Genomic DNA, 22163 nt, shown 5'->3' with positions numbered 1-22163 from the left:
GCCATACTGCTCGTTCTGTGTATGATTTCCTGCAAGACAGGAATACCAGTGTTCTGCCATGGTCAGCGAAGAGCCCAGATCTCAGTCCAATTGAGCATGTCTGGGACCTGTTGGATAGAAGGGTGAGGGCTAGGGCCATTCTCCCCAGAAATGTCTGGGAACTTGCCTTGGTGGAAGAGTGGGGTAACATCCCACAGCAATAACTGGTAAATCTGGTGCAGTCCATGAGGAAATGCACTGCAGTACTTAATGCAGCTGGTGGCCACACCTGATACTGCCTGTTACTTTTGATTTTGACCCCCTCCCCCCTTTGTTCAGGGACACATATTACATTTCTGTTAGTCACATGTCTGTGGAACTTGTTCAGTTTATGTCTTAGTTGTTGAATCTTGTTATGTTCATACAAATATTTACGCATGTTAAGTTTGCTGAAAATAAAGGCAGTTGACAGTGAGAGGACGTTTCTTTTTTTGCTGAGTTTAGTTCTTACTGACAGACTGGGTTGGTAGAAGGAGACAGGGGAGGAGGGAGAGAGAGATGATAGAGAGAGAGAGAGAGAGAGAGAGAGAGAGAGAGAGAGAGAGAGAGAGATAGGACTTATTGACAGACTGAGTTGGTAGAAGGAGACAGGGGAGGAGGGAGAGAGAGATGAAAGAGAGATATGACTTATTGACAGACTGAGTTGGTAGAAGGAGACAGGGGAGGAGGGAGAGAGAGATGAGAGAGAGAAATAGGACTTATTGACAGACTGAGTTGGTAGAAGGAGACAGGGGAGGAGGGAGAGAGAGATGAGAGAGAGAGAGAGATAGGACTTAATGACAGACTGAGTTGGTAGAAGGAGACAGGGGAGGAGGGAGAGAGAGATGAGAGAGAGAGAGATAGGACTTATTGACAGACTGAGTTGGTAGAAGGAGACAGGGGAGGAGGGAGAGAGAGATGAGAGAGATAGGACTTATTGACAGACTGAGTTGGTAGAAGGAGACAGGGGAGGAGGGAGACAAAGACTGACATTTAAATCAGCTGAATATATTTGTATCACTGACTTCTCACCAGTGATGTCATCATAACCAGTATCATTTTCCTCTCTTGTCCCAGCCCAGCCTGACCCTGACATATAGCATCAGGCCTGTTGAGTTGACCTGGGTAACAGACCTCTAGCTTTCACACCACATCCCCCCTTCTCCTGCTCTAACATGAGACCTCATCAGTACTCATTTTGGGTGCTGGTACTGTTTATATTTAGGTGCTGGAACATTAAGCCAATATTCTATAAGAGGTGAATTCAAGCAGTAGAAAGTTAGAGGTGATATTATAGGACACACTATGTGTAACTTTGCTGCTCTGTCAGCAGTTTCCTGTGGATTTTTTAAAACGTCTGTGTTTCCTGTATGTAGGTGTGTTTAACTGATCTTATCTGCTTAAAGGTTTGTCACATCATATAAGTAAGGAAGAGATGAGATAGAAGTCATATAGCCTAGCAGTATATCTCAGGAGAGGGAGAGGGAGAGGGAGAGGGAGAGAGAGAGAGAGAGAGAGAGAGAGGACTTACTGACAGACTGGGTTGGGAGAAGGAGACACGGGAGGAGGATGAGAGAGAGAAAGGACTTACTGACAGACTGGGTTGAGAGAAGGAGACAAGGGAAGAGGAAAAGAGAGAGAGAGAGATAGGACTTACTGACAGACTGGGTTGAGAGAAGGAGACAAGGGAGGAGGAAAAGAGAGAGAGAGAGAGAGAGAGAGAGAGAGAGAGAGGACTTACTGACAGACTGGGTTGAGAGAAGGAGACAGGGGAGGAGGAAGAGAGATGAGAGAAACTCAGTTAAAAAATAAATGTCCCTTTTTCAGGACCCTGTCTTTCAAAGATAATTCGTAAAAATCCAAATAACTACACAGATCTTCATTGTAAAGGGTTTAACACTGTTTTTCATGCTTGTTCAGTGACCCATAAACAATTAATGAACGTGCACCTGTGTAACGGTCGTTAAGACACTAACAGCTTACAGATGGTAGGCAATTAAGGTCACTGTTATGAAAACTTAGGACACTAAAGAGGCCTTTCTACTGACTCTGAAAAACACCAAAAGAAAGATGCCCAGGGTCCCTGCTCATCTTCCTGAACATGCATTAGGCATACTGCATGGAGGCATGACAACTGCAGATGTGGCTAGGGCAATGAATTGCAATGTCCGTACTGTGAGACGCCTAAGACAGCTCTACAGGGAGACAGGATGGACAGCTGATGATCCTCGCAGTGGCAGACCACGTGTAACAACACCTGCACAGGATCGGTACATCTGAACATCACACCTACGGGACAGGTACAGGATGGCAACAGCAACTGCCCGATATACACCAGGAACGCACAATCCCTCCATCAGTGCTCAGACTGTCCGCAATAGGCTGAGAGAGGCTGGACTGAGGGCTTGTTTGCCTGTTGTAACGCAGGTCCTCACCAGACACCACTGGCAACAACGTCGCCTATGGGCACAAACCCACCGTCGCTGGACCAGACAGGACTGGCAAAAGTGCTCTTCACTGATGAGTCGCTGTTTTGTCTCACCAGGGGTGAGGAAGGAATGAGCGTTTACACCGAGGCCTGTACTCTGGAGCGGGATCGATTGGAGGTGGAGGGTCCGTCATGGTCTGGGGCAGTGTGTCACAGCATAATCGGACTGAGCTTGTTGTCATTGCAGGCAATCTCAATGCTGTGCGTTACAGGGAAGCCATCCTCCTCCCTCATGTGGTACCCTTCCTGCATGCTCATCCTTACATGACCATCCAGTATGACAATGCCACCAGCCATACTGCTCGTTCTGTGCGTGATTTCCTGCAAGTCAGGAATATCAGTGTTCTGCCATGGCCAACGAAGAGCCCGGATCTCAATCCCATTGAGCACGTCTGGGACCTGTTGGATCGGAGGGTGAGGTCTAGGGCATGTCTGGGAACTGAAATGTCTGGGAACTTGCAGGTGCCTTTGTGGAAGAGTGGGGTAACATCTCACAGCAAGAACTAGCAAATATGGTGCAGTCTTTGAGGAGGAGATGCACTACAGTACTTAATGCAGCTGGTGGCCACAACAGATATTGCCTGTTACTTTTGATTTTGACCCTCTCCCCCCTTTGTTCAGGGACACATTTTCAATTTCTGTTAGTCACATGTCTGTGGAACTTGTTCAGTTCATGTCTCAGGTGTTGAATCTTGTTATGTTCATACAAATATTTACGCATGTTAAGCTTGCTGAAAATTAACACAGTTGACAGTGAGAGGACATTTCTTCTTTGCTGAGTTTAGTTCTTACTGACAGACTGGGTTGGTAGAAGGAGACAGGGGAGGAGGGAGAGAGAGATGAGAGAGAGAGAGAGATAGGACTTATTGACAGACTGGGTTGGTAGAAGGAGACAGGGGAGGAGGGAGAGAGAGATGAGAGAGAGAGAGAGATAGGACTTATTGACAGACTGAGTTGGTAGAAGGAGACAGGGGAGGAGGGAGAGAAGAACTCACATTTAAATCAGCTGAATATATTTGTATCACTGACTTCTCACCAGTGATGTCATCATAATCAGTATCCTTTTCCTCTCTTGGTCCAGACCAGCCTGACCCTGACATATAGCATCAGGCCTGTTGAGTTGACTTGGGTAACAGACCTCTAGCTTCTACACCACATCCCCCCTTCTCCTGCTCTAACATGAGACCTCATCAGTACTCATTTTGGGTGCTGGTACTGTTTCTATTTAGGTGCTGGAACGTTAAGCCAATATTCTAGAAGAGGTGAACTCAAGCAGTAGAAAGTTAGAGGTGATATTATAGGACACTATGTGTAACTTTGCTGCTCTGTCAGCAGTTTCCTGTGGAGTTTTTCAAATGTCAGTGTTTCCTGTAGGTAGGTGTGTTTAACTGATCTTATCTGCTTAAAGGTTTGTCACATCATATTAGTAAGGAAGTAATGATATAGAAGTCATATAGCCTAGCAGTATTTCTCACTCTTCAGTCCTCTCTTCATGACAGTAGACTTGTTTCGCTCAGTGGAGCCCCAGTTAGAGACAGATATGATACCTGCAGTGGTACTGATGACCCTGTTGTGGAGCACAGGTATGATGCTGTTATACTGATATACACTTGTAACAGTTACTGAGATATGATTTGATATTATAAGATATATTATAATTTTCAGGGTTAGTAAAATAACATGCAACTGGAAGCAGACAGTAAAAATGTGTCTCAAAGCAGGACAATGATGTGATCACCTGTAAATGTACTTTACTGTAGCCTAACTGTCCATCTGGGGACAGGCACTAATGTCAGTTAAGTTGTGATGGTGTCATGCATCTGACTGTTGTATATTCAGTGTGTCAATGATTGATTGTATCTGTCTCTATGTAAATGAAGGAGAGTATATATTATATTTAATATTGGTCTTATGTTAGAGCAGGAGAAGGAGGGGGGTGTCGATGGCAGAGGTCTGTGACCTGAGTCAAGCTCAACAGGCCTGATGCTATATGTCAGGAAGAGAGAGAGAACGAGAGAGTGAAAGGAGGGGGTGGGACAGAGGAGAGAGTAGTGGAGAGAGAGAGGAGGGAAGGGGACAGAGGAGAGAGTAGTGGAGAGAGAGAGTAGAGGAGAGAGTAGTGGAGAGAGAGAGGAGGGAAGGGGACAGAGGAGAGAGTAGTGGAGAGAGAGAGGAGGGGAGGGGACAGAGGAGAGAGTAGTGGAGAGAGAGAGGAGGGAAGGGGACAGAGGAGAGAGTTGTGGAGAGAGAGAGGAGGGGAGGGGACAGAGGAGAGAGTAGTGGAGAGAGAGAGGAGGGAAGGGGACAGAGGAGAGAGTAGTGGAGCGAGAGAGGAGGGGAGGGGACAGAGGAGAGAGTAGTGGAGAGAGAGAGGAGGGAAGGGGACAGAGGAGAGAGTAGTGGAGAGAGAGAGGAGTGAAGGGGACAGAGGAGAGAGTAGTGGAGAGAGAGAGGAGGGAAGGGGACAGAGGAGAGAGTAGTGGAGAGAGAGAGGAGGGAAGGGGACAGAGGAGAGAGTAGTGGAGAGAGAGAGGAGGGGAGGGGACAGAGGAGAGAGTAGTGGAGAGAGAGAGGAGGGAAGGGGACAGAGGAGAGAGTAGTGGAGAGAGAGAGGAGGGGAGGGGACAGAGGAGAGAGTAGTGGAGAGAGAGAGGAGGGAAGGGGACAGAGGAGAGAGTAGTGGAGAGAGAGAGGAGGGGAGGGGACAGAGGAGAGAGTTGTGGAGAGAGAGAGGAGGGGAGGGGACAGAGGAGAGAGTAGTGGAGAGAGAGAGGAGGGAAGGGGACAGAGGAGAGAGTAGTGGAGAGAGAGAGGAGGGAAGGGGACAGAGGAGAGAGTAGTGGAGAGAGAGAGGAGGGGAGGGGACAGAGGAGAGAGTAGTGGAGAGAGAGAGGAGGGAAGGGGACAGAGGAGAGAGTAGTGGAGAGAGAGAGGAGGGGAGGGGACAGAGGAGAGAGTAGTGGAGAGAGAGAGGAGGGAAGGGGACAGAGGAGAGAGTAGTGGAGAGAGAGAGGAGGGAAGGGGACAGAGGAGAGAGTAGTGGAGAGAGAGAGGAGGGGAGGGGACAGATTATAGCTGAGGGAAGTAGGTGTGATGAGGGTGCTGCAGTGACCCCAGAAAAATACAAAAAAGTTTTTCTTTACTTTTTGGAAAACCATTTCCCCCCCTAGTAGTCCAGGACTGTATCAGTGGTTTGATATACCCTTCTGTAGCGAGCCCAAAATAAACTTCTTGCTCTGGGCCTACATCATCATCCTCTGTCATCCTAATCCCTACCTGTAGTCTACCTACCTCTGGTATAATGCATTTCTACCTCTCACTCCATCAGTGTTGCTCTGTCTGCATCCTAATCCCTACCTGTAGTCTACCAGTGTTGCTCTGTCTGCATCCTCATCCCTACCTGTAGTCTACCTCCCTCTGGTATAATGCATTTCCACCTCTCACTCCATCAGTGTTGCTCTGTCTGCATCCTAATCCCTACCTGTAGTCTACCAGTGTTGCTCTGTCTGCATCCTCATCCCTACCTGTAGTCTACCTCCCTCTGGTATAATGCATTTCCACCTCTCACTCCATCAGTGTTGCTTGTCCACCTTCCTGAATTAACAGACGACCAGATCAATAATGCTGGCATAACGTCATTACATTTTGCCTAATTATTTAGTTATAGTGTGGATGTAGGGCTATTTTTAGAGTATAATGAGCACCCAGATGCTGCTTATTCAACACAATAATATCAGACAGACAAGCTGGCCCGGGGGGGGGAAAAATTTGTGCTGCCTCTGTGTTGACTACTATGTTGCAATGTGAGTTGTCTTGTTGATACAAAGTGTTTCAGTTTCTCCGGGCCGCCTTGTTCGTTTAAACAATGTTTCAATATTATCAGAGCCACCTTGTTGATGCAATGCTTCAGTATTCACAGAATGCTTCCTTTCCAACATGAAGGGCACTTTTCAGCATTTGCCATATGATCAATGAGGATGACCATGTTGCAAATGTACTGTCCCTTACTGGACGTCCACGAGTTCCGCTGTTCCGGAAAATTCCACCAGATGGAGACTGGCTGCTTATTGCAAATGTACAAAACATCACCAATTTGACATGGCCATTTCTCCTAAATGGTAAAGACTTTGAAGATTAAACTCGGTATGCACGGGTTTGGCCAATTGGGCTATGAGCCCAGAAACAAGATGGCGTCGAGGCCTCATCGCTTTTTGAGTTATGGCCCATTTTCTGGGATTAAAGGTAAAAAACAGCGCTCATTTGACCGCTTCACGTCAAAGTACATGACCCTATGGTGTTAGGAAAAAGACAACAAGCCATTTATCTATCGTAATTTACGAGACATCACACAATGTACAATTGATTATGGTTAAAGAACTGTATTTTCTTTCTTTAAAAAAGTGACAGATCCTGTTGAGGCCTGTTCAGACTAATCCGTTAAGGCGGGTTTCAGACTAATCCGTTAAGGCGGGTTTCAGACTAATCCGTTAAGGCGGGTTTCAGACTAATCCGTTAAGGCGGGTTTCGGAGCTCTACGTGATTTCTGTGACTTTCTGTGATTTTCTGAAATCACACACAGTCAATGGGAAGTGACACAGTGTGGGGCTGACAGACAGACAGAGCCTGCAATAGTTTCCTGCATTCGAACCACAAAGAACCATCAGACCTAGAGCTCTGAATCTTTAAATGCATGTTCTAGAGCTTAAGTCGATCGTGCACGGTGAGTTATGTGGCTCTAGAAGGTTCTCGGGCCCGAGAACCAGCCTTGCACATTTGCAATGACTTCAATTCATTTTGACCATCGCAATAATGACAACATTTACAAATGCCCCAGAGTCACAAGACTAGGTGCATTGAAACCGCCTCGACCCATAGAGACGGACCCTAACGTTTCTGTCCGATATCTCATTCAAGGACCCCGTAGCAAATCCTGGAAAAAGTGGATTTTCAGCACCAATTAATGTCACTGTTCAGACTAATCCGTTAAGGCGGGTTTCGGAGCTCAGCTAGGCCTAAACATAATGTCAGAACTGGACCCGCAACTAGAATGTAACTAATTGTTCTATTTTTTTTATTATGGTTTAAACAGAAGGCGCTGTGAATTTTGGGCCTGCTCTGAAATATGTGATAGTTGGCTTTTAAACGAGTTGGACAAAGTGGGATTAGTGTCAGTTTGTATCAGTTTGGTGTCAGAATGATATCTTATTGACTGATGGACGCTGACTTGCTGGCTGACTTTTGTACATTTGCAATAAGTTTAAACAGTGAACAACCATCATCAAAATTACAGACTGAAGTCAACACTAAAAGTTTTGGAAAATGGCATCACCGTAGTCTTTAGGCCGTGCCAAGTTCATGGAGATGCCCCATTTGACCGTAGCTCGCTCTGTCTGACCGTAGCGACCGTGCAAATAACAGGCCCGGAATGAAGCCTGACTAGTAGGGATTTAATGATGTTTTGGACATATTGTGGCATCTGGGTTACACAGAGACACGCCATTTTCAATGGGCTTATCGGGGGGAGGTTGGGGTGGACTAGCCACAGAGTTATTCTGGCTGCGTGCACCGGTTTATGTAGCCTGACACATCCAAGTTTATCCCTAAGGATAACATGGGTGTACAGGTTATCCTCTAACTCTGCTTTTGTGCAGGTCATTTTCAAAATTCCTTTTGCCATGTATTCAGGGTCACATGTGCCTCTACAGATATCAACATGAAAATGTTATTGTCACCTTCATATCCCAAAGGGGAAATGTGAACTTTACCATCAAATAGTGCTGAAATGCCCAAATGGAGAGGCTTAAATCATCATAGAAAGGGAAACAAATGGCATCACCATAGTCTCTAGGCCGTGCCGAGTTCAATGAGACGCCCCATTTGACCATAGCTCACTCAGTCTGACCGCAGCGACCATGCCTTATGAACCTGTTTTCGATGACCATCCATCAGGCCACTATGAGGTCTACCTGTGTTGATTCTAAGCTTCCTGGAGCAACCGGAAGTGGTTAAATTCACCCTAAAGGTGTTTTGATATACCCATCCTGCAATTTGTGAAAACACTGCATTCAACCCTCTGTAAATCAGTCAGTTCTTAACGTAAAGACTTAAAACTCAGGATTCTGTAAAAGCCTACGCCAACGAGGATATGTGTTTACTTTAAGCTTCCTGTGCCAACCGTAAGTGCCTTAAATTGGGGTCATAGGGGCTGTTTTGAAGGGTTCAAAAAGTCACATCTTTCCAAAACTTCAATTGTGTGATTAGGCAACCCTCATGAACTGTAAATCAGTCATTTCTCCCATCAAATTTCCAAGAAAAACTCTCACACACACACAGCAAGGATGGTGTGACAGTGAGGGGCTTAGAGACACACAGAGCCTGCAATAGTTCTCTTCGTTGGAACTATCAAAGAACCGTCAGACCTAGAGCTCTGAATCTTTAGAACCCTTTTCTAGAGGTTAAGTCGATAGTGCACTGTGAGTTATGTGGCCCTATTAGGTTCTCACCAGAAATGGTGGAACCTGAACAGGTTGAACTTGTTGAATTCACTCTTAGAAAAAAGGGTTTCCAACAGGGTTATTCAGCTGTTATGGGGTATTGTGATGTCATTATGGGGTATTGTGATGTCATTATGGGGTATTGTGATGTCACTCTTAGAAAAAAGGGTTTCCAACAGGGTTCTTCTTTCATAAAAGGAGGATGGATTCAAATTATTTAAAATGGAAGAATATAACTTCCTGTAGCCTATATAATGTAACAATGACAACAATCCCTTCATATATACTGTAGTTGAAGGTTATTTTAGTGTCATAAGAAGTGTTCATTAAAACAAATCAGGATGTTTGTTGGATGGATTCAGTGTAGGTGTTCTGCTGTGTATCGAGGGGTTTATATGAAATTGGTAGATTTGTAATTCTTTACAAGAGAAAGTTCTGGATTACTTATCTTTGGGTGACCTCGGGCTACGGTCTTTGACAATTCAGCTACTTTGTTAACAGTCTTACAACTGTCACATTATGTGACAACTGATATACTTAACAAAAGGCACATCTCAATATGTGGTCCAGGTGCCTTAGTGTTCCTATAGAAACCTGTGTCCAAACTCAGCATTAAATAGCATCTAATCAGAATAGTGTACAGAGAGATAAGTTATTACAGCTATTTAAATGTGATGTGTTTTTTAGTGTTTATTCTGTTGCAGCCTGTTCAGGGGCAGAACAACAGATTTGTACCTTGTCAGCTCTGGGATTTGAACTTGCAACCTTCTGGTTACTAGTCCAACGCTCTAACCATTAGTCTAACCTGCCGCCCCTATACTCCATCACCAACATCACTATTCCCCATAATAACAAACAAAAAAATGATTTTTAGAAATGTTTGCAAATGTATTAAAAATAAACAACAGATATATAATACTTGACTTGCCAGGCTTCCTCCAGACATGATGCTCATCATTCAGTTCAGTTCTCATGGTCTGAGATTCTTTATGTGCCTTTTGTCAAACTCCAAGCGGCTGCCATGTGGCTTTTACTGAGGTGTGGCTTCCATCTGGCCACTCTACCATAATGACCTAATTGGTGGAGTGCTGCAAAGATGATTGTCCTTCTGGAAGGTTCTCACATCTCCACAGAGGAACACTGGAGCTCTGTCAGGGTGACGATCGGGTTCTTGGTCATCTCACTGACCAGGGCCCTTCTCCCCCGATTGCTCAGTTTGGCCGGCGGCCAGCTCTAGGAAGAGTCTTGGTGGTTCCACACTACTTCCATTTAACAATGATGGAGTCACTTAAATGGGGACTTTTCAATGCTGCCTGACATTTTTTGGTTCCCTTCCCCAGATCCGTGTCTCAACACAATCCTTTCTCAGAGCTCTACGGACAATTCCTTCAACCTCATGGCTTGATTTTTACTCTGACATGCACTGTGAACTGTGGGACCTTATATAGACAGGTGTGTGCCTTTCCAAATCATGGATGATCAATGGAAACAAGATGCATCTGAGCTCAATTTCGAGTCTCATAGCAAAGGGTCTGAATACTTATGTTAATAAGATATTTCTGTTTTTTTACATTTAATAAATTAGCAAAAAAATCTAAATACAATTTTGTTTGTCATTATGGGGTATTGTGTGTAGCTTGATATAATTAATTTTAGAATAAGGCTGTAAGACAAAGGGTCTGCATGCACGTGTACATGAAGGCAGGGTAAAGTGACTAGACATCAGGATAGATAATAATAAGGTATTTGAGGTAGATATGTACATGAAGGCAGGGTAAAGTGACTAGACATCAGGATAGATAATAATAAGGTATTTGAGGTAGATATGTACATGAAGAACAGAGCAGAATAAGTCAATTGTCAATGTAAAAGTGTGTGTGTGTGTGTGTGTGTGTGTGTGTGTGTGTGTGTGTGTGTGTGTGTGTGTGTGTGTGTGTGTGTGTGTGTGTGTGTGTGTGTGTGTGTGTGTGTGTGTGTGTGTTGTCGTGTCTTTGGCTATGCCGGAATAATTGCTATGACATGCTATTCTATGAAATAATTTATCCGTAATTAATATCACCTGATTGAGCTAATCATGTATAGATATGTACATGAAGGCAGGGTAAAGTGACTAGACATCAGGATAGATAATAATAAGGTATTTGAGGTAGATATGTACATGAAGAACAGAGCAGAATAAGTCAATTGTCAATGTAAAAGTGTGTGTGTGTGTGTGTGTGTGTGTGTGTGTGTGCGTGTGTGTGTGTGTGTGTGTGTGTGTGTGTGTGTGTGTGTGTGTGTGTGTGTGTGTGTGTGTGTGTGTGTGTGTGTGTGTGTGTGCGTGTGTGTGTGTGTGTGTGTGTGTGTGTGTGTGTGTGTGTGTGTGTGTGTGTGTGTGTGTTGTCGTGTCTTTGGCTATGCCGGAATAATTGCTATGACATGCTATTCTATGAAATAATTTATCCGTAATTAATATCACCTGATTGAGCTAATCATGTATATGTAATTAACTAAAAAAAAGTTTTGAGAATGACACAAATATGAATTTTCACAAAGTCTGCTGCCTCAGTTTGTATGATGGCAATTTGCATATACTCCAGAATGTTATGAAGCGTGACCAGATGATTTCCAATTAATTAAATTCCCTCTTTGCCATGCAAATGAATCCCAAAACAACATTTCCACTGCATTTCAGCCCTGCCACAAAAGGACCAGCTGACATCATGTCAGTGATTCTCTCGTTAACACAGGTGTGTCTTGATGAGGACAAGGCTGGAGATCACTCTGTCATGCTGATTGAGTTCAAATAACAGACTGGAAGCTTCAAAAGGAGGGTGGTGCTTGGAATCATTGTTCTTCCTCTGTCAACCATGGTTACCTAAAAGGAAACACGCGCCGTCATCGTTGCTTTGCAGAAAAAGAGGCAAGATATTGCTGCCAGTAAGATTGCACCTAAATAAATCATTTATCAGATCATCAAGAACTTCAAGGAGAGCGGTTCAATTATGTGTTTCTACCATATTTAGTTTACCAGTCATTTCAGTGAAGGGACCAAGTGCACACATTAGGAGAAAGGAGAGATAATTGGGACAATGCTTCTTTCTGGTCTACAGTCCTGCGTCTGTGACACCAGATTACCAGCTAGTGGCCATAAGAGGAACTGTCCTGTCAGTGTGTTTTTACTGCTGGCTTAAAACAACACATGACCTGAAAACAGGATATGATTCATGTGTGAGTACTAAAAATATATATTTTTTATCAAATTGTTTGCTGTAGCGTTAAGAACCATGAAAAACATCCCCAAACCATGATTCGTCCTCCACCAAACTTTACAGTTGGCACTACGCATTCGGGCAGGTAGTTTTCTCCTGGCATTAGCCAAACCCAGATTTGTCTGTCATACTGCCAGGTGGTGAAGCATGATTCATCACTCCAGAGAACATGAGGTCAAAGCTCCGGAGTCCAATGTCGGAGATCTTCACACCACTCCAACTGACGCTTGGCGTTTCCCATTTGTATCTAAGGCTTGTGTGAGGCTGGTCGGCCATGGAAACCCATTTCATGAAGCTCCCAATGAACAGTTCTTGTGCTGGCGTTGCTTCCAGAGGCAGTTTTGAAACTCGTTAGTGAGTGTTGCAACAGAGGAAAGCCGGTGTTGCTCCTAGACGTTTCCACTTCACAATAACAGCACTTACAGCTAACCGGGGCAAATCTATCAGGGGAGACATTTGACCATCTGACTTGGAAAGGTGGCATCCTATGATGTTGCCATGTTGAAAGTCACTGAGCTCTTCATTAAGGCCATTTTACTGACAATGTTTGTCTATGGAGATTGCATGGCTGAGTGCTTGATTTTATGCATCTGGCAGGTTGAAATAGTATCCACTAATTTGAAGGGGTGTCCACATACTTTTGTATATAAAGTGTATGTACACATGGGTGTTGTTGCACCATACCAACGATAAGCCTGTCTTCCCCATCACATCATGAAAGGTCATGTTGATGTTCATTTAACCTCTGTCTCTCTCTTCCTCTGACTCCTCTCTTCCTCCTTTGTTTCTCTCTCTCTCTCTGTCTCTTTCTCTCTCTTTCTCCTCTGTCTCTCTCTTTCTCCTCAGATCTCCAGGCTCAAAGCGTCAGTCCACCAGGTAGGTAGAGTATAAATCTACAGTGATTATAGCAGTTCAATATTAGTCAACTTTATTATCCCACATGGAGAAATTCATGTGTCCATACAAACCATTCTAAAACCCAATAACAAGTAGTGTTTTATGGAACTACTAATACTTGTCAACCACAAAACTTTACTGCTGTTAGAATAACAGAATTACTGTCATCATCTGTCCTCACCACTGTGTTTTCCTCTCTGCTGTTTACAGCTGAACTCTCAGTCAGACTGGTGAATGGAACCACTTCCTGTTCTGGGACAGTGGAAGTCTTCAATGAAGGAGAGTGGTCAGGTCTATGTTCTAGGTTGTGGGACATGAAAGATGTTAATGTTGTGTGTAGAGACCTGAGTTGTGGGAATCCTGTAGCTGAATCTAGAGGACCTCTGTTTGAAGATGGAAGAAGAGGAGTCACACTATATAGTAGTTGCTATGGAGATGAGTCTTCTATTAGACAGTGTGACATCATAGGTGGACGTGGTGTCTGTGATGGTGGATATTATCGTCTTGTGACCTGTTCAGGTAAGAGACTGGTCATATTGAGAGATTTATTTATACATTATACAATATTACCATGTATCATGTTTTATGTGTTTTTATTTCATTTAAATAGAGGGAGAGATGTCAGATGTATTTAAACATTATATTTGTGTTTGTCATATTGGTTTATGGGAGATGTTCATGGGCAGATCATTGTAGTTCAGATGGTACTGAAGTGAAGCTGCCTGATGGATGTCCAGCTGTTTATTTTCTATAAAGTGAAGTGAACTTATTCCTGTCTCCTGCCTGCATTATTCCCAACCTGATCCTGAGTGACTAAGAACCCATTTCTACCTCTTACAGTATCAAACATAGCAAACTACAATCTTTTATCCAACATATTTGTGTTTAGTCCTTGACAGTGTCATCAACAAAACTGATTGAATGTTCAACCAACTATTTTTCTCCAGAGTCTGTGCGGCTTGTGGATGGAGCTGGTTTCTGCTCTGGGAGAGTGGAGGTGAAGTCCAATCAGTCCTGGGCCTCAGTGTGTGAAGCTGACTTTGACCGGCAGGATGCAGAGGTAGTCTGTAGGGATGTTGGCTGTGGGGCTCCTGCAGCTCTACAGGGGGGGCTCTATGGAGAAGGTGGGGGTCAGACCTGGGATAAAGAGTTCCAGTGTAAAGGTAATGAGTCCCTTCTCCTGGACTGTGACACCTCAGACAGAAAACACAACACCTGCCCACCTGGTAATGCTGTTGGACTCACCTGCTCAGGTAAGAAACAGTTTGTCACTCAGTCAACATTGTTTCTCACCTGGAGTGAAGAATATGAGATCCAATATAGGTGTGTTTTAGTGAGAAAATAGTAAGATTACTGTCTCTCTCTTTTCTTTTCTCAGAGCCTGATGATGTGAGGCTGGTGGGAGGAGGCAGTCGCTGTGCTGGTGGAGTGGAGCGGTACGACCAGGGAGAGTGGAGGATTGTGGGAGCTGACTGGAACAAGGAGAATGTAGCTGCAGTAGTGTGTAGACAGCTGGGTTGTGGCTCCACTGTTTCAGTACCACCTGGAAACACCACTAGAGGGTTTGGAGTTTACTGTTCTGGGTCTGAGTCTTCACTGAGGGAGTGTTCCAGAAGTTATGATCTCCTTCCTGGACTCACAGTAATCTGCTCAGGTATTAACAAGATACACTATATGGCCAAAAGTAAGTGGACATTAGTTTATTTGGCTATTTCAGCCACAGGTGTATAAAATCAAGCACACAACCATGCAATCTGCATATACAAACACATAGACAAACACAGTCAGTAAAATGTCCTTAATGAAGATCTCAGTGACTTTCAAAGTGGCACATCTAGGAGCAACAACGGCTCAGCCGTGAAGTGGAAGGTCAAACAATCTCACAGAACGGACCTCTGAGTGTTGAAGTGCTTGAAGTGTAAGAATTGTCTGTCCTCGAATGAAAAACTCACTGCTGAGTTCCACATACTTTAGTCCATGTATTATATCTCCTTCCTGGATTCACAGTGATCTGATCAGGAAATATCAAGATATTATAATTATATTCAACTGATTTCCTTCATTCATACAACTTCCTCTGCACCTCTCATGATGACTGTTTAACTTGTCAGTCTGCTTTACTAAATAGATCACTCAGTCAAGTAGGAATCAAATACAACTTAAATATCCCAGAATGCTTTTGCATTTGAGTGTTATCTCAGTGAAAGTCTCTTCCCTCTACCACTGTCACAAAGAGAGAATGAGGGAGGAGGAGAGGAAGATGGAGAGAGAATATATTTTTATCACTAAGTTCTCACCAGTGATGTCATCATAACCAGTAACCTTTTCTACTCTTGGCCCATCCTGACCCTGACATACAGCATCAGACCTTGTAGTTCAGATGGTACTGAAAGTGAAGCTGCCTGATGGATGTCCAGCTGTTTATTTTCTATAAAGTGAAGTGAACTTATTCCTGTCTCCTGCCTGCATTATTCCCAACCCGATCCTGAGTGACTAAGAACCCATTTCTACCTCTTACAGTATCAAACATAGCAAACTACAATCTTTTATCCAACATATTTGTGTTTAGTCCTTGACAGTGTCATCAACAAAACTGATTGAATGTTCAACCAACTCTTTTTCTCCAGAGTCTGTGCGGCTTGTGGATGGAGCTGGTCTCTGCTCTGGGAGAGTGGAGGTGAAGTCCAATCAGTCCTGGGCCTCAGTGTGTGAAGCTGACTTTGACCGGCAGGATGCAGAGGTAGTCTGTGTGGAGCTTGGCTGTGGGGCTCCTGCAGCTCTACAGGGGGGTCTCTATGGAGGAGGTGAGGGTCAGACCTGGGATAAAGAGTTCCAGTGTAAAGGCAAAGAGTCCCGTCTCCTGGACTGTGACACCTCAGACAGAAAACACAACACCTGCCCACCTGGTAATGCTGTTGGACTCACCTGCTCAGGTAAGAAACAGTTTGTCACTCAATCAATATTGTTTCTCACCTGGAGTGAAGAATATGAGAGACAATAAAGGTGTGTTTTAGTGAGAAAAGAGTAAGATTACTGTCTCTCTCTTTTCTTTTCTCAGAGCCTGATGATGTGAGGCTGGTGGGAGGAGGCAGTCGCTGTGCTGGTGGAGTGGAGTGGTACGACCAGGGAGCTTGGAGGACTGTGGGAACTCAAGACTGGGAGCAGGAGGATGTAGCTGCAGTAGTGTGTAGACAGCTGGGTTGTGGCTCCACAGTTTCAGTACTACCTGGAATCACCACTAGAGGGTTTAGAGTTTACTGTTATGGTCCTGAGTCTTCACTGAGGGAGTGTGGAAGATCAGATGATCTCCTTCCTGGACTCACAGTGATCTGCTCAGGTAATAACAAGAAACATTTTCAACTGATTTCCTTCATTCATACAACTTCCTCTGCACCTCTCATGATGACTGTTTAACTTGTCAGTCTGCTTTACTAAATAGATCACTCAGTCAAGTAGGAATCAAATACAACTTAAATATCCCAGAATGCTTTTGTATTTGAGTGTTATCTCAGTGAACGTCTCTACTCACTACCACTGTCACATGTCATGTTATTGTCACATCTAAATGAGGAAAGTAGTTGAGGAGCTACGTTTTCTTTTTCTCTCCTCTTGTTCCAGATGTCCTGCTTCAGCCTGATATCAACATATGTTGTCTCAGTGACTGTAGGCCCACTACTCATGTTGCCCTGTGAGGGAGGGTGGCTGGCACTGTTACATGCTGATGTTATTGTCATATCTATAGGAAACTAGTTGAAGAGGTTTTTCTTGTTCTCTTTTATTGTTACAGATCTCCTGGTCCAGCCTGATATCTTCCTGACTGACTCAATGGGAGGGGTCTCCAGGGGCCACCAGGGGCCCGAGGTGTTCAGGGGCTACAGCTTCACCATCACCTGCTCCACTCAGCCACAGTACCCAGGAGGCTCCTTCCTCCTCGCGTTCAACGGCTCCAACAGAACCCAGACCCAGCCAGCTGTCAATCACTCTGCTGCCTTCCTCTTCCCTGCTGCAGATGACTCCCACCAAGGGAACTACAGCTGTGTTTATGACAATTATGTTTTCGCTCATAACTTCTCCTCTGAGAGTGAGCTCCTCTCCCTCACCATCACAGGTAACTGAACATGAACCAGACTTATAACTTTGTCATTGACAGATTTCCCACAGATCTATGTGATGATGATCAGTCCCCTCATCAAAGGTGTTTCTGTTTGCAGCCTCTCCTCTGCCAGCCTTCATCATCAGACACGTTGTAGTGCTGCTGATCCTACTGACAGCCATCACCACCTCCTAACTGTACTACAAGGTAAAGACATTTACTCAGACGTTACAAGTCATTTAAACTAGAGGGAGAGGGTGAGGGGGAGAGGGAGGGAGAGAGAATGGAGATATGTCTGACTGTTGGTGCTGTGTCTCCCTAGCCCACCAAGAGGCAGAAGAGAGTGAACAGGGTGAGCAACATGGATCTTTATGTCAATGCCATGGAGATGGTCTCTCTGAGCTCCAGAGCTGAAGCTGGAGAGGAGAGAGCAGCCCAGGGGACGGAGTAGGAGTAGAATGAAGCTGACCCTACATGCTGATCTTAGGTCAGTTTTGTGTTTTAAATCGATGGTCAGCAGTGGACTGATGTTTAAAATGTGGTGACAAACCAGCAGAAAAACATGGGATTTTGGGTAACATGGGGATTGGGTAAATTGGGGTATGGGTTAACATTGGTTTTGGTAACATGGGTTTTGGTATCATGGGGTAACATGTCGTTCTGGGTAACATGAGGTTCTGGGTAACATGGGGTTTTGGGTATAATGGGGTTTTGGATAAGATGGGGGTTTGGGTAACATGGGGTTTTGGTAACATGGGGTTTTGGGTAACATGGGGTTTTAGGTAACATTGGGTTCTGGGTAACATGGGGTTCTGGTAACATGGGGTTTTTGGGTATCATAAGGTTTTGGGTAACATGGGGTTCTGGGTAACATGGGGTTCTGGTAACATGGGGTTTTTGGGTAACATGGGGTTTTGGGTAACATGGGGTTCTGGGTAACATGGGGTTTTGGGTAACATGTGGTTTGGGGTAACATGGGGTTTGGGGTAACATGGGGTTTTGGGTAACATGGGGGTTTGGGGTAACATGGGGTTTGGGGTAACATGGGGTTTGGGGTAACATGGGGTTTGGGGTAACATGGAGTTTGGGGTAACATGGGGGTTTGGGGTAACATGGGGTTTGGGGTAACATGGAGTTTGGGGTAACATGGGGGTTTGGGGTAACATGGGGTTTGGGGTAACATGGGTTTTGGGGTAACATGGGATTTTGGGGTAACATGGAGTTTGGGGTAACATGAGGTTTTAATAATTTTAAGAGAGAAGCTCAATTACGTCTGTTTTGTGTTCCAGAATGTATTTATTTTTGACTCTGTCTTCATGTCTTTATCTTATTTAGTGTCTCTTAGATTCTTTATCTTATTTAGTGTCTCTTAGATTCTTTATCTTATTTAGTGTCTCTTAGATTCTTTATCTTATTTAGTGTCTCTTAGATTCTTTATCTTATTTAGTGTCTCTTAGATTCTTTATCTTATTTCGTGTCTCTTAGATTCTTTATCTTATTTAGTGTCTTAGATTCTTTATCTTGAAGTGTTTCCATTATTAGTCCAGGTATTATTATAATCATCTGTTCATTCTTTGTATTTTTAAACATTTTTTAATAAAGGGGTTTGTTGTTGTTTACCTCTCATGATGTTATTGATTATAAACGTTATGATATTGATTATGATGTAGATTAGTGCTATTTTGTTGTTAGTAGTATATAGATAATGTTATTGATTATAAATGTTATATTGATTATGATGTAGATTATTGTTATGATGTTGCTCTCTAAACTGTCATGTAATCAACTGAATGTTTTTAATAAAATTACAGGCTGTCAATCTTGTGTGATTTAATTATTAGACAGACTACAACATACAGTATGAATTAACTGAGATCAGTCTGTGTGATTCCCCTCTTGGACAGACTACAACATACAGTATGAATTAACTGAGATCAGTCTTGTGTGATTCCCCTCTTGGACAGACTACAACATACAGTATGAGTTAACTGAGATCAGTCTTGTGTGATTCCCCTCTTGGACAGACTACAACATACAGTATGAGTTAACTGAGATCAGTCTTGTGTGATTCCCCTCTTGGACAGACTACAACATACAGTATGAATTAACTGAGATCAGTCTTGTATGATTCCCCTCTTGGACAGACTACAACATACAGTATGAATTAACTGAGATCAGTCTGTGTGATTCCTCTCTTGGACAGACTACAACATACAGTATGAATTAACTGAGATCAGTCTGTGTGATTCCCCTCTTGGACAGACTACAACATACAGTATGAATTAACTGAGATCAGTCTGTGTGATTCCCCTCTTGGACAGACTACAACATACAGTATGAATTAACTGAGATCAGTCTGTGTGATTCCCCTCGTGGACAGACTACAACATACATACAGTATGAATTAACTGAGATCAGTCTGTGTGATTCCCCTCTTGGACAGACTACAACATACAGTATGAATTAACTGGTCATACATTTGGCAGGAGGTTAGGAAGTGCATCTCAGTTTCCACCTCATTTTGTGGGCTGTGGGCACATAGCCTGTCTTCTCTGATTTCCAAATTGACCTCTTGGCAAAGGTAGCCTATACATTCTGTGGTGCTCTATTCTGGAATATTAACTGGCGTTTGTCGCCCCCTGGTGGAAAGAACGTAATATAATCCTTCTCTCTATATTTCTGTGCATTTTGTACCTCGCAGCACACCGTACAAATATTCAAAGTTAAACGCCGATATTACCGTTCTGCTAGCAGCAGGATAATATGTTGGCAGCACACAGCATATTATTTTTTTTCTAAATAAAAAAAATTATAAAATAAAAAATTATACAAATATATATATTTTTTTTCTAAATAAGAGTCCCTCTGAAAGGACAAGCTCAAATTTGACAATATCGATTATTTTAGCACTGTAGTTCAATACAACTGTTTTTCACAGCATTGCAACCACTTTTGAAACAAATGGATAATTTGACATATTTTAATATTGTATAATTTATACCAGCATTTATTTTGACAGTTTCCAAACTAAATACTGGTATGTTGAAAGCTGTTGTGTAGGTCAAGTCAAGCTGTGCCTGGAGGAGTGGGTATTCAGTACTCTAATATAGCAAAACATTTTCCAAACGGCCCAGTGAAGGAAAGGCACCCTGTGTGAAAAGCACGAGAAACAGTGATACACTCTGAATGACCTAAATGATGAATCCCATATTGGTCTTTCACAGTCAGACCAACCCAAGCTGTACTGTTCAGTAGGATAATAGTAGACCAACCCAAGCTGTACTGTTCAGTAGGATAATAGTAGACCAACCCAAGCTGTACTGTTCAGTAGGATAATAGTAGACCAACCCAAACTGTACTGGTTAGTAGGATAATAGTAGACCCACCCAAGCTGTACTGTTCAGTAGGATAATAGTAGACCAACCCAAGCTGTACTGTTCAGTAGGATAATAGTAGACCAACCCAAGCTGTACTGGTCAGTAGGATAATAGTAGACCAACCCAAGCTGTACTGGTCAGTAGGATAATAGTAGACCAACCCAAGCTGTACTGTTCAGTAGGATAATAGTAGACCAACCCAAGCTGTACTGTTCAGTAGGATAATAGTAGACCAACCCAAGCTGTACTGTTCAGTAGGATAATAGTAGACCAACCCAAACTGTACTGTTCAGTAGGATAATAGTAGACCCACCCAAGCTGTACTGTTCAGTAGGATAATAGTAGACATTTTATTGAAACAGAGAAACTGAGTCAGAAATTCACAAATTCAGAATTTCAGGTTTTTGTTCTAAAAGTCAGACTTTTTTTAAACAGAAAAACAATCAATTGTTCTAAGTCCATAACTTACAAAAGGAGACCACGTTTGAGGTTTGGGGAAAATCTAAGAAATTTACATTTTTGAGAGTAGTTCCCCTTTAATTAAAGTGTGTTGGATTAGCAGTGTTTATATAGTACAGACACCTAGCACTAATGTTGTATTAGCAGTGTTTATATAGTACAGACACCTAGCACTATTGTTGGATTAGCAGTGTTTATATAGTACAGACACCTAGCACTATTGTTGTATTAGCAGTGTTTATATAGTACAGACACCTAGCACTATTGTTGTATTAGCAGTGTTTATATAGTACAGACACCTAGCACTATTGTTGGATTAGCAGCCTTTATATAGTACAGACACCTAGCACTATTGTTGGCTTAACAGTGTTTATGTAGTACAGGTACCTAAACTATTGTTGGATTAGCAGTGTTTATATAGTACAGACACCTAGCACTATTGTTGGATTAGCAGTGTTTATATAGTACAGACATCTAGCACTATTGTTGGATTAGCAGTGTTTATACAGTACAGACACCTAGCACTATTGTTGGATTAGCAGTGTTTATATAGTACAAACACCTAGCACTATTGTTGGATTAGCAGTGTTTATATAGTACAGACACCTAGCACTATTGTTGGAGTAGCAGTGTTTCTATAGTACAGACACCTAGCACTATTGTTGGATTAGCAGTGTTTATATTTATATAGTACAGACACCTAGCACTATTGTTGGATTAGCAGTGTTTATATAGTACAGACACCTAGCACTATTGTTGGATTAGCAGTGTTTATATTTATATAGTACAGACACCTAGCACTATTGTTGGATTAGCAGTGTTTATATTTATATAGTACAGACACCTAGCACTATTGTTGGATTAGCAGTGTTTATATTTATATAGTACAGACACCTAGCACTATTGTTGGATTAGCAGTGTTTATATAGTACAGACACCTAGCACTATTGTTGGATTAGCAGTATTTATATTTATATAGTACAGACACCTAGCACTATTGTTGTATTAGCAGTGTTTATATAGTACAGACACCTAGCACTATTGTTGTATTAGCAGTGTTTATATAGTACAGACACCTAGCACTAT

General features: G+C 43.1%; 2 protein-coding genes across 2 annotated transcripts; both read left to right on the top strand.

Annotated features, from left to right (window-relative positions):
* The first annotated feature begins 7192 nt into the window (after positions 1 to 7192).
* LOC149980492 (CD5 antigen-like) lies at positions 7193 to 17264 on the top strand. Its single transcript, XM_090188574.1, has 6 exons — positions 7193 to 7226; positions 13098 to 13127; positions 13359 to 13667; positions 14096 to 14401; positions 14527 to 14802; positions 16936 to 17264. The coding sequence occupies exons 1-6, from the start codon at positions 7193 to 7195 to the stop codon at positions 17262 to 17264; spliced, it is 1284 nt and encodes a 427-aa protein (XP_090044700.1).
* On the top strand, positions 14823 to 16643 carry LOC149980493 (CD5 antigen-like). Its single transcript, XM_090188718.1, has 3 exons — positions 14823 to 14832; positions 15728 to 16081; positions 16207 to 16643. The coding sequence occupies exons 1-3, from the start codon at positions 14823 to 14825 to the stop codon at positions 16560 to 16562; spliced, it is 720 nt and encodes a 239-aa protein (XP_090044844.1). The 3' UTR covers positions 16563 to 16643.
* Positions 17265 to 22163: the final 4899 nt, after the last annotated feature.

Source organism: Oncorhynchus mykiss, chromosome 10 (genome assembly GCF_057628025.1).
Source record: "Oncorhynchus mykiss isolate SJ-2025 chromosome 10, ASM5762802v1, whole genome shotgun sequence".
NCBI lineage: Eukaryota > Metazoa > Chordata > Actinopteri > Salmoniformes > Salmonidae > Oncorhynchus > Oncorhynchus mykiss.
This window is presented reverse-complemented; position numbering and strand designations above follow the sequence as displayed.